Source organism: Pagrus major, chromosome 21 (assembly GCF_040436345.1).
Source record: "Pagrus major chromosome 21, Pma_NU_1.0".
NCBI classification, from domain to species: Eukaryota; Metazoa; Chordata; class Actinopteri; order Spariformes; family Sparidae; genus Pagrus; species Pagrus major.
Genome location: NC_133235.1, coordinates 23709517 through 23723017, shown reverse-complemented (window position 1 = coordinate 23723017; position 13501 = coordinate 23709517). Strand labels below are relative to the sequence as shown.

Sequence of the window (13501 nt, the reverse complement as noted above, 5' to 3'; positions counted from 1 at the left end):
TTAAAAGCCAAAAGTGAAAAGAAAACTCTTTTGAGTGTTTATTCGCCAAAATCAAATGAGAGGGTGAGAAGGTTGCCGGCTAAAAAAAATTAAAACAAATATTTTTGAATAGCATTTTTTTCCCCTTCAACTTTGAAATGAAATGTCTAACAAAAGCTCATTGATGCGGAAGGCCTTTTCAGCAACAGTGATTGCAAATTACTTTAAGGAGATTGGTTCCTGCCATTGCTCGGAGAGGCAAGTGGTTTGCTCAGTGCCAGGATAAACAGAGAGGTTTGCCCTTTTCTCTCCCCCTCTCTCTCTCCCTCTCTCCCTCCCCTGCGTGCCTATACACTGTACAGTATATAAGCTCGCAGACATACACATTTGTCTGGCTGTGTCACTCCGGCTGACACTTGCGCCTCGGGTTCAGTGTGATGTATTTTTTCCATGAGGGAGCTTGGTAATGTTGTAACAAGGGAGGGTTTGTTTGAAGGGGTGGAGGGTGAGCAGCTCGTGGAAAAAGAGGGAAGTACTGACCAGACAGAGGAGAGGAGAGGAGAGGAGAGGAGAGGAGAGGAGAGGAGAGGAGAGGAGAGGAGAGGAGAGGAGAGGAGAGGAGAGGAGAGGAGGACATTATAGATGTTATAAGTGTGTTTGTAGGAGGTCCGTGGAAGATTTAGAAATAAATATGTGTAAATACTGACCTTTATTTTTGACAGATAATAGAGATGGGGGTAATAACATGCAACAGAGGTCCTCAGCTGGAATCAAACTGGTTACATTACAGTTATGTGATGTGTTCTTTAACCATTCAGCTACTGATCTTTATTCACTTTTTTCATGATGTGATATTTATATTTTTTTGACAGTGTTTTTGTTTCCACTTTAGACATACTGTATGCTAATATGACATGTAAAATGTGTCCACGCTGCTGCCTGGCTGCGTTTTAGTGCTGTCACATCTCTCTTCCTGCTGTTTCTAAATTGAAATGGAAGCCTTTACCTTGGCAGCCAAATTTTGAGGCCTTTTGTCGATTTTTTTTTTTAAACTTCAGATATACACTAACAATCAAAAGTTTGAAAACGGCAGCCACAAAAGCTTGTTTTGTACATAGTCTGGCAGAGAGGAATACGCTGTATTTTTTGAAAAGGTCTTTCATGCTTTTAGTTTGTAGGAAGTTCTCTTGACGAATAGATGTGTAGATTTGTATGAAGGCTCAGCAAATTAAAAATAAATAAATAAATAACATGGAGTACAAAATGCTGAGGAATAAGGAAGAATAAAGAATAAATGTTGGTTTAGTATGTTTCTGCAAAGTTAGAACTTTAAGTTTCTTTGGGTTAATTTTCTATTTTTCTCTTGTGCTTAGGCTCTGCTTAGGTTTAGGCCCAACGCAAACTTAGTTAGAGTTAGGAAAAGATCAGGGTTTGGTGTAAAATACCTGTTTTGGTTGCCACAAACAGGACTGGAAGTGTCCTGATCATTAACTGCAGTCGGCAGCTTAGCCTGTCCACCACCATCCGCTCCACCTTCCAATATGGAAGTGAGGTTATAAACATGTAATGTGAGTGAGGTACAAATGTCAACATGGTACACGGCCTACGACACGTACTTACGGACGTATCCGTGGTTTGCAGAAACGTGACCTGCTAACAATTTATCCTGGTGACAGGTTCCCAAAGATATTTAGAGCCTAATTGGACTGTTGTGGTTCAATAATAATCTTATATAATCTTAATAATTTCCTGACTGGAAAACAAATTAAAAATCAAAGTGTATTTGGGGGAAAATTAGTTACAGTATTCTTCCCTGTTAGGCAGCACAGTGGGGACATCAAACAAATTAAAGTTTTAATAATTTCCTTATTAAATTTCTGGGGCCAAAACTATTTCACATATAAATAAGCTAATACATTTTGTGTGTGTTAAAAGATCCATTATTGAAGGAAAAATGAAAAACGCCAACGTAACAGGTGATACCAAACTTTTTAACAGTCGTGCACTAGTGGCTTAATGTCAGCTGGCTGGTCTGCTTACTTTATATTCCATACATACAAATTCAGCAGGCTAAAGTGACTTGAATGTGGCTGTCATGTACAGGTGTTGTCACAATTGTGCAGAGACACCAGGTTAACTTAGGGAGGGACTCCTGGACCCGGGTCTTAGTGCAAGAGGTGAAGTTCTGAGCTACCGTGAAGTGTTGAAAATCCTCTCAACACATTGATTGTTGTTTGCAAAGTACAAAAAATGATTTGTCAGGTAGCTGGATACACCTCCTGTTTGAATCTAAGACTTTCATGTCACAGTGAAAAGACGACAGGCTGTGAAAGATCCCTCTCAGTCTCCTCTGGCCTTAAAGAATGAAGTAAACAAACAACATGTTGTTGACATGCTGAGATTTAAGTTATGCTAATACTTTGACAACAGCGAACATCTCACGCAGGTTGAGAACCAGCATCTGTGAGGCGGAACGAATTTCCCCAAAGTGCATGTCTGCGCCTTAATAATGTCAAAGATGAATTGCTCCTCAAGCCAAACTGATTACTTGCATCAAAGATTGCTCCGCTACGGCCATCAAACCGATGATGAAAATTACATGTTCATGAGGCTCACTGGAGGCAGAAGTGCTTATTAATTACGGTGCTCAGCAGCATCCTGTTTTTGTTTATTTAAACAGTTCTTACAGCAAGAAAACTTCCTCCATTTCCCCTTTTATCCACTTATTTGCAGTAAAAGTGAAGATTAGACCAATAGGACATATCGCAGTTTGGGATCAATTAGATGTCACACGGCACAAACAGATTCAGCTCTTTGTTGTTTGTTTGTTGTTTTCCTCACATTTCATCGTCACAGTTCCTCTGGTCAGAATAATCACGGTGTGTTAACAGTCTGCAAAAAAGACTTTGATCCCATTGGGCTGCACGTACACCCAAAATAAATGCATCTGGTGTGCAAATATTGAATTATTAAGAGCAGATTGCCTGGAACTTGAATGAAGAGGCCTGTGCAAAATATGACACGTTCACACGTAAAGATAATGACTTTGTGTCAAAACTCAAAGGCTCCGTTAACTTCACTTTATATTAGAGATAGAAAGATGAGATTCCACAAAGCTAAAAAAAAGCAGACAACAACTTTATTTGCTCCCTGTCATCTCCCACATCGAGCTCTCCTTTATCATCTCTATACTGTACGTCGGGATAAATTATGCATGCAGAGCTAACAACAAAGCCCAGCCAGGCATATAATTAAAAAAAAAGAAAGAAAAAAGAATCGCCTCAGCATTTTGTTTCAACTGTGGATCATCAAAAATACATCCTAAATATACAATGTCATGCATAATTGGATGGGATCAAAAACCACGCCGCTATCATATAGAAAGCGATCCAGAGTGGCAGATTTGCTGTTCAAACAGATGACAAATCCTCCCGAGTCGGTTCTCTCTGATCACAGCAAACTGGCAAAGGGAAAAAGGGATAACATATGCATTTCATACTCCCTAATGTTTGACACCTGCAGCTGATTCACAAACCCCCCCAGAAAATAAAATACGATCCTTTCAAAGTGACGAGGTCAACATCACAAATTATGTCAAACAGGTGATCTCATTAATTCAGCATCTTATATATTTATGGCAAAAACACCCACAGTGCTGTATGATGGATACGGAAACTGATAATGAGGATCAGTAACTCATGATCAGCAGGGAGGCAGCGGGGATGTGATGAATTAAAAAATTATGAGCATCCATGTCTGACTGATTGAACGTGTTTAGTAGAAACTGAAAAACCTTCACTTTACTGCCCATCTTCATTTGTCCTTGTAATTATATATAATCAGGCGACTGATGAAGCGACTGTCAGGATTTTTGAAAGAGATTCTACTTTTCTTCAACATCTACAATCGCACAGTGCTTGAGATCAATGATCAGTAGATGTCTCAGTGTGAGACTCCCCTGCTGGGACTCCCTGCCTCCACATCTCAGTTTGGAAAAAAAGACAGAATAACCTTCTTCTTCTTCTCTCAAGACTCACTTATGTGAAAGAAAGATAGTGCCAAGATAGATAAAACTCTCATGTCTGTGCAGTAAATATATAGCTGGAGCCACAAGCCAGCGAGCTCGGCGCAAGACTGAAAACAGAGGCTAGCGTCTATAGTGAGCATCTGAAGAGAAGGTTATGTTTCAGCCTGCTTCACTGGTCCTGGCCAAGAAATAGCAGGCTAGGTTGCATAATCCCAGTAAAATGGTACGTTTCCATTTGTACACTTTGTTTTGTTGGATGGATTAAACAGCGATGGAAGAAGTACACAGATTGTGGCAACACCACAGTGTAGTGTATACTATACTATAAACAGTAAGTTTATAGTTAATTTAACTGTAGTTAATTGTTATTTCACTCATAACAAACAATGAAATGCTTTATAAACCATTTAGTAAATGATTGTTAAGGTTTATAAACATCAGCTCAAGTTTTATGGTGACCATCCAAATATTGTGTATAGAAGAACTGCACAGTTTTTATTAACTATTTACAAAGTATTATAAACACAACTTAAAGGTGCAATATGTAAGAATTTTGGTCGAAAAGATTCAAAGCTTAACTAAACTTATCACCAGAATGTGAGGGGAGCAGTTCTGATGTTCTGATATGGACAAGTAAGCAAAAAGGAAGATCTCTTAAAATGTTAAATTAGTCCTTTAATCTCACCTTACTTTTATCTTCTCCCTATTTTTATCATCATTTTATGCTGTTAAGAGCTTGTCGCAATCTGTAAGAATGAACCGAAACTGGCTGTAAATCTCCCTCTGACTAATGCAAACCACAATGACATGTTCAGCCAACCACTAAACATGTCGGTGATGTTATTTCTTGGCTAACGGCGCTTATTGCTGATTGCTACAGAGGCTTTTATTTTGCAGGGTAAGCTTTCAAATTAAGCTCCAACAACTATGGTTTCTCTCCTCGAAACACGAAGCAGAGGAGACAAACCCCGATTTCCACACAGGGTTGTATCTGTCTGAGCAGTAATGAAATGAGTGGGGCCTGTTTTCCCAGCAGCACTTGAGCAAGAAGATCAACTTAGTGCCAATATAAGCTAATGCATAAAGATGATGATACTGCTGAGAGGTTTCTGTTTAATTGGGTTTGAGATGTCACACACTTAAAAAAAAAAAAAAAAAAAAAGGAGCCTTCAAGTGCAATCTGCTTTAATCCCAAATCATTTGCTCATTTCAGGGTTTCTCCTCTTTATTTTATATTTTTTAAATATGTTCAAAAATTTCTTTGAGTACTCTTTAAAACATTTTCATCACATAGCTTTGTAAATGTAAATGAATATAATTTTAATTCTGATGTATTTACAAACATTATTGGTGTGGACCCGTATTAATCAAACTTTTAAAAATGACTTACATTTACAGTAAGAATGCTCTGAAGATAGTTGAGCAGCAAAAGACTCAAACTGTAAAAAAAAAAAAATTGACCTTGAGATTTTAACTGATTGAGCACGTGTACGGAAGTAGCAAGTGAGACATTCATTTATTCTGATGATCCATTTTCTGATCTAAATTTTTTCTCCTGTGATTATGACTTGTGGTCTGGTGAAGAAATAAAGGTTTGCCAGGATAATCTTTCTAAGTTCCTTAATTTTTTCCATCGTGCAAACATTTATTTCATGAAAAAAAAAATAATAATGTGTGAAGCCGAGTAAAAAAAATGTTTTCCAGCAGTAACTGAGTGAATTTCTCTAACGGCAGATTAGTACCGAGTATGATGCATTCTTTGCCAAAAGACAGACATGACAGTCATGCTACATAACCTGCTAGCACATGGGATAGTGTTGCTATTCAGCTTCTTGTGGTCAAAATGAGTTTTACAAAAACAACATGGTTCCACACACACACACACACACACACACACACACACACACACACACACACACACACACACACACACACACACAAAATAATTTATTCTCCTGAAATTTTTTTTTTTCATGTTTTCACAGATGGAAAAAAAAAAGTTAGGGAACTTATAAAGATTATCCTGACAAAACTTTTTTTCCCCATCAGATCACAAGTCGTAAACACAGGAGAGAATATAACTTAGATCAGACTTAGAAAAAGGATCATCAGAAAAAACCCAAATGTCTCACTCGCCCCTCAGGGCTTCCGTACACGTATGTTCAGAGTTGGAAGGAGTTCTCTCGTGAACAAAGACATGTAGTTCTGTCATATTTAACCTTAATATGTTTAGTTACAATAACCCTGAAATTAACAGCTCACTGACAAACTTATCTCATAATATACTGGGATGAAATAACAGGGAAATGGTTGAAATGGAAACAAAAAGAACACCAAACAGGAGCAAGAAAGATATTCTGCTGTTGTACATCAGACAGTTTAGTGCTATGGAAAGTGATTCAAAACATAATCAGTGTCAGCTTATCTGTGTCAAGTGCACACTGATACATGCAAAAAGAAATCAAATGCAAGTAGTAGGCTCAAACTGTCCCACCTTGAATGATGCAAATTGCTGCAGCTAGTGTGCTCATTATGACCAATTTTATTTAGTAGAATCACTCAAAAACATGTCACCAAAAGTGTTTCCTCACCTTTGTTTCTGTGCTGCTTTCTAAACTCATACATTTTTGTCCTTCAGATTGAGAACTTATATCACTCGAATCCAAAATTTCAATAAACAACTCCGGCTTTGATATGGTTGTTGTCTAGTCTTCATTAAAAGATTTGTTAATCAGTTTGAGAAGATTACATTTGGATTATGAATTGTGCCTTTAAGGCTCACTTGACCTGAATACTGCAACACTCCCAAAAGCCAAAAACTGGGAGAAGTGCCTCTCCTGCACTGTATTGAATTAAGCAAATAAAGTAAGAAGATGAGAGAAATTGAATTGATAGAAGTTCTAGTTTTCTTTCTGCACAGCGCGAGTTAAACTTTTTGGATGTCAGTGACTTCCACTTTAGAAAGTGAGAGTCAATCATCAGTGTCGATTGCAGGCTGAATGTGAAAGCAGGCAGCATTACAGCCGCCTGAACACTGGGCACACCTTAAATTGGCTCTCTCTCCCAGATACAGACGCAATGAATTTCACATGGGAGCTCAAAGAACAAAGTGCTCTCAATAACACTGTACTTCTCTCTCTCTCTCTCTCTCTCTCTCTCTCTCTCTCACACACACACTATCTCTCTAACCCAGTCACACACACACTCACACATTTGCAGATATGTATATTCCTCTGTTTTAGCATACTTCTTCCTTTATGTACCACGCACCAAAAAGCTCATACAAAATGCTGTAAACATCGTTCACATACATACAAAACGACAAGAATCCATAAACTGTTTTACATATTCAACCAAATATGTGCCCGTTACATTATGAGTCACTCTGACACCGTCTTCAGCCTCCTTTCAGTCCGAGCCAGGGTGAGTTTTTCCACTTTCGAGATGCTCCATCATTCACAGTATGAAGAGAAGTGGACGGAGCCTCCTGGTCTGAAAGGTCACTTCAACTCTCATCCTTTCTAATGGTCAGCAGGGGGCAAACCCACCGGTTTCAAAAAGAAGTATGATTGTATGGAAGCTTATGAGAAAATGACCCCACTTTTCACTTGGTCTACTACCTCAGTGAACAGTTCCCTGATGAGTTAATGGTCTCAATGTTAGTCTCAAGTTTTCTTCAATACAGCACGATGTTCAGTTTGTAAATTATGGTCCCATTTAGACCGTGGCTTCCTTGTGATTGACCAGTCGCTACCACAGCATGTCATCGGTTTCTCAGTCAGATCCAATCAGAATTTCCTCCCCACCTCCACCCTCTCATCCAAATATGGACCCCACTAATGGCGAGGCTTTAAAAACGGTAGCCCACGGTGGCTCCATCCACTTCTCTAAATACCATGTACGTGCTCCATCAGCTCCACTGCACCAGCTGGCCCAGGATCAGCGATCTCAGTCTAAAAAATTACCTCCTACACCATGGCCAGGGCGACCCTGTCGGGCGTCATCGGCCCCGTCTTGACAGAGATCCACAAGTCTTCCTCGTTGTTGCCCGAACTCTTCTTCTTCTTCGTCTCCGACCTCGACGTCCCATCTCGGCAGCGGCAGCAACAGCAACAGCTGTTGCTATGGCGACAGCAGCAGCAGTGGCAGCACACCACCAAAGTGGTGAGGAGGACGAGCAGGGGGAGGGTCAGGAGGACCACCAGGCAGACTGTGTTGTAGACCCCCTGGTTGTGTTTGTCTGTAGCGAAGGTCCAGAGTTGGTTGAAAAACTCCTGGATGCTGTCGGCTTTCCCATCCATGGCTGTCAGATACGGAGCGGTGGCTCCTTTCAACTCGAGTCTGCGGCAGTTGTAAAGATTTAATTAATCCTTGAGAGGGTTGTGAAGTTTGTAAGTCAGTAAATGTGAGGGAGACTCCAAAAATAATTAAGATATGGTGTTCATTTAAGATAAAAGTCCTTGTATGTAATCTGGATCCAGCTTTAAAGTGGTAAGGTATCTACGAGGCTCGAGTATGTGCTCAGGCTTGTGTTGTTTATGTTAAATGGAAACGCTGAAAGCACTGAGGGCCACTTCATGTGCGCCTCCTTCCTTTAAAGTGTCCTGTGAGGTGGTTACAAAGCCGAGGCATTCTTTAAACAAATCCAAAAGACCAACAGCTCATTTGTTTATAACCGGGTTCACTTTGAAATCGCCCAGATGTGACGATTCTGGAGGAAAAAGCCAAAATCTGCGCTTCGGCTGACTTTGTTTATGTTGCTTGGCATTCCAGTAACAGTTTTCTTGCTCTTTGTCTTCTCCTGTCCTCTTGCCCTTTGCCTTTCAGTTTAGTTTAATCCAGCTGTAGAGAGGTGGTTCAATTTGGGGCGTGTCTGTGAAAAACACACAAGAAAAAAAAGAGAACATGAACATGGAGAGAAATTTTGTTTGCAGCAGACAGCTCGTCTACCCTTCCCTGCATCCAATCCATCTTTCTGTCTCACTCTTTAACGTCTCAACTCCCGCTCTGCCCCTCTCCTCTTGTCAGTATCAGCTTTGGATTTTCAGCTTTCCCCTCATTAATACTGCAGAGGAGTCGTTCAGGATTCAGGGCAGATCTCTCTAAGAGCCCCACTGAGGGAGAGAGGGGCAAAGAGAGAAAGAGAGGACGAAATGGAGAGAGATTGTGTCTGAGGGAAGGCCAGACAGAGATAGAGGTAACCAATCTTTCTAAGAGTCCCGCTGAGAGGGAGAGAGCGACAGAGCGTCAGGGAAAAAAATAGAGCGAGGGGGGAGACAGGTCGGCCAGAGAGGGGCCTGCTGCAGGAGATTCATCTGAATATATCCGGCTAATGGTTCCCAACGGAGGAGATTGATGGGATCCGGTTCAAGTTTTCATAAATGTCTGATTGTAACATTTCACTCTGGCCTCAGATGAAATCTCCTCTTTATAGCTCTCCTGGAGAGGAAAACACAAGGAGAGGTACTTGGACCAGATCTGCGATATAAAGTCAGTCTGAGAAATAAAAGTCATAGTGTTCCTTTTTCTCTGAGACTGTTTGATTAAGTCGGAGGACCTGAGGCGACGTCTTTATCTAAATGGTGTTAAACTACTATAGTTTTTCAAACACCGTTTGACTCAAGTATGTCCCCTAGATTGTCTATAGCTCACGGCTACAGAGCTTCTTTGTATTCTAGATGCAGGAGGGAGAAAAGATTTTCATCTCACATTTGGCTGCTTCTTAGGCAGACAGAGAGCAAGCGAGAGAGAGAGGGGGCAAGATGCACCTGCAAGTGGAGAGCAAATAGATTTGGCGTGGCTGTCGCTGTGCGTTGTGTCTCATGTGTGAAATTGGTTTACCCGCAGACAGACTGCTAACTTCCCTCCTGTTCATTTGCTCAACAGGAAGCTGAGCGCTTAAAGCTAAGAAGCAACCTGAGATGTCGAAGCGGGAGTTCAGACAGAGCGGTCGCATGTCTAAAAACACATCTAATCTAAAATAAATCCCCACACATAAAAGCTGTGCTTGGTGCTAGTTGCATATTTGGATGCATAATTTTGTTTGTTTTATATGTTAAAGTTTAAAAGGACACAAAGGCTACGTAACTGTGGGCCTCGTGAGCTTTAAAAGTAGATGTTTGTGCCAGCCGTTCAACCTTTTGTTGTCCTTTCATCATACACTTGTGGTTAACACCCTGGGGGCCTGACTCTCACAAGTGGTCAAGTGATAAAGGTGATCTGAGAAAAAGATCATGAGAAGATAAAGAGGGTGGGAAAGCAAAGAAAACATATTTCTGCAGCACAAAAATTCTGTTTGTTTTTTCATATTTTCCTTGAATGTTTGTTTTTGTCTTGATGGAGAACTTGATCATGTCCTTTTTCAGGCCTCTAAAAAACTAAACCTCAAAGAAAACTAAGAAAAAAAAAATACACAACATACTCACTGTATACAGTCTACACTATATTCATGTTTAATCTATATAATATATTGTTTTTGCTGTTGGTACACACAAAATCTTGTTTTTTACTTAAAGGAAATGCCCTGTGTGAATGCAATCGAAGTGTGACTTCAGCGTGCCAATGCAGCGCCGCTAAGCAGCAGACGGTGAACATGTTTTTAGTTTCCTGAGATGTTCCTGGAGCTTTGAGCATGGTATTGTGGGTGAATAGTTGAACTATAATAGAGAACTCAAAATGAACTGTATACACGGTGAGTATGGTAGTGTGAATCGGTGGTCACAGCTACTGGTTGGTTGAAGCGCTCACCACAAGCAGATGCAGTGGTGGGGGGGATGGACGAAAAAAGAAAAATATGGCACCAGCTGTATGTGGTGGGGCACCAGCACACAAAGAGGGCGCCTTTATCAGTATATCATCACTGACGAGGTTTGCAGGTCTTTTTTCAGAGGTCACTGATAAAAAATGGTTGAGAACCACTGACAAAAGAAACAGACTTAGTGAATGAATCATCATCACTTAAGCTTCTGCTGAAGTGAGAGACGAAAAAAGGCAGAAGACAAAAACATCTTGTTGTGCCTTCTTCTTCTTCTGTAATGGTTTAATCACACCCTAATGGAGAATTAGTGCCACCAACTGCACCACAATCCCTCCAGTCTCATATCAGCAGTGGATGAAAACAGGCATTACAGGAATTCACATTTTCTCCGCCGATTTTCTGGAAATTCCATCAAAAATTTGCATTCCACTTGGATTGAAACTTGATTACAAACTGTAGTGAAGCCTGCGAACATCACCGGGAGCCACGACGTCGCTGCCACATTATTCTTGATTATTTTCTCTGCTGTTGGTACATGTTGTTGTGATGAGCTTGGCTGAGCAGCAGCACCTTTGTGTGCACTCTGATCTCCCTCGCATTATGAAAACACTGTCAACACGACGAGCCGGAGTCGCTGAACAATAAAGTCTGCGAGGGAGACAGACGAGGGACGGGAGCAGCACAGAGGTGTAATCGAGCTTATATAACAAAGACGTCTAACAGTGTATCAGTGGTAAAGTCATTAAATGGAACGGATAAATCACTAAGTGTTATGATGATTACAGTCTCTGGCCAGGAAGTGTGAGATCACTTTCAGTTATGTCAAAAAATCCTCAAAGCTAAAACAGGATCTGAGTTCATCGATGTTAGAAGCTCATTTCTTAAGAAGCCTCACACTTTTCTTGAGGTAAACACTTTGATCGTCAGTGTTATTGTGCCAAAAGTCTTCTCAGCAGGCCATTTGCAGACCTGTGAGGGTGTCCACACTGCAAATGCTGATGACGCACATCCGAGCTGAGGTTAGTTTGTGATTTATCGAAGGTACAGAGCAGAAAAGGTCATTTATAAAGACAGTATAGCCATGTTTATATAAACTTGGAACCGTTTGCCTGGCTCATGTCATCTCACCGAGATGCCATTCTAAGACTCCGACCGGGCACTTCACTTTCTCATGACATCGTGCTTCACATCCAGGAAAAGGCCATTTCTGGGGCACACAAAGCCAGGAAGGGGCTGAGAAATATGTTATGATTGCACTCAGTTAGCCCCTGCTGCTTTTTTAAGGAACATGTGCGACCTAAAAGACAAAGTTGTGACAGAAGGCGAGGCAGGAATCTTTAATGACTCGCCTCGAGCAGATCCTCCCATCAGTCAGTGTTAATAGGCAGTTCTTGGACACTTGAGTCAGCTACCGAGAAACGATTAAAGCTGCACTTTTTCGCAGAAATCATGAGCTACCTCGGATCACTAAGTGCAGCTAGAGGCCTGCTGATAGTCTGGAGGAATACAGTTCTCTACAGCGAGCAAGAACAAGTGCGCAAGACTTGTGTCGACTCAATTGTGATGAAGTGGACGACATTATTAGAGTAAGAGCAGGAGGAGGAAAGTCATCAGTAAAGGTTAGAGCCAAATATGTTTCCTGCAAACATCCGTTAAACAAAGCAACAGAGAGTTATTCTATGGTTTAAGGTTGATGAAGTGGATTACAAAGTTTTTTTTAATTGTTTTCATAAACTTTGTTAAATAAATAACAAAATAAATCAAAATGTTTACCTTAAAAAGTCAAGAAATTACCTAGAGGATCATGTTATTTGTGACACTCAGAGCAGTCATAGGCAGGAAGAAACTTATCAGCTTATTGTTCTAACTTGTCAACATCCTGTCAAATCTAACCACCACCAAAACATTTTTTTTTTTTTTCAAGAAGTTTGCTACAAAAGCAGCAATTCAGCCTCTGTCTCCCCGCAGTCATACAACAAAAAGCACCAACAGCTTACATAAACCACTCAGAACAATTTCAAAGTATTCCAAGTTGCTGGCACTCAAGATCTCTTTCAAAGCGGCACCTTACCCCGCAGGCACTTGTGAAGCGGCAGGTCAGCTCTCCCCTCCTGTCTAATCCAGTCAGCTGCTCAAACTGCTGTTGTTTCTGTTTTGGCATCTGGCTTCTGCTCTGTTCTGGTCCCCCTCACCCAGACATCTTGACAAGTCTTCACTTTCTGTTCCTGTTTCCCTCTCTACCCTTGTTTCCCGTCCTCCACCGCCTCCTCCTCCTCCTCCCCTCTCTCTCTCTCTGTGAGTGAGTGTGTGTTTTGGTCACAACGTCACTGCACCCTGCCCACTTTGTGTAAGAATGGGCCCTCTGTCTGCGCTGGTGTGTTTCCTGCGTGGTGAACTGGATTCTTGTGGTCGCTTTACTTTACTCACACAAGCGCCGAGTGATGTCAGACAGAGAGGGGAAGTTAAGTAAACTGAAATGAAATCACAAGAAGCCTTTATTAAAAAGTGTCTGGAAACAAATATTAAAAGAAAGGCCTCGCCTACGTGCCCTGATCTGAAAAAACACGCAACACCAGCCCGACGGTGCAGTCGGAGTTGCAACATTTTGCTTTACAACGACAAATTACAGCTCAAACAAACACCACTCTAACCCATCTCTGAAAAATGGCAATAAAAAGGGGAAATGAAAAGTACCAGGGTTAGGTGAGGGAGTTAGAGACAAATGAGAAATGAGAGAG

At 41.0% G+C, this 13501-nt stretch overlaps 1 protein-coding gene across 1 annotated transcript; it reads right to left on the bottom strand.

Moving 5' to 3' along the window:
• Positions 1–7879: 7879 nt before the first annotated feature.
• Positions 7880–8391, bottom strand: LOC141016239 (uncharacterized protein KIAA0040 homolog). The gene has a single exon (XM_073490491.1). It carries the CDS (start codon positions 8305–8307, stop codon positions 7975–7977), a length of 333 nt encoding a protein of 110 aa, XP_073346592.1. The 5' UTR covers positions 8308–8391; the 3' UTR covers positions 7880–7974.
• Between the last annotated feature and the right edge of the window lie 5110 nt (positions 8392–13501).

Bases quoted from the DNA above. Each gene is read 5' to 3' on its own strand.
- LOC141016239 (XM_073490491.1), bottom strand. From the start codon at position 8,307: ATGGATGGGAAAGCCGACAGCATCCAGGAGTTTTTCAACCAACTCTGG.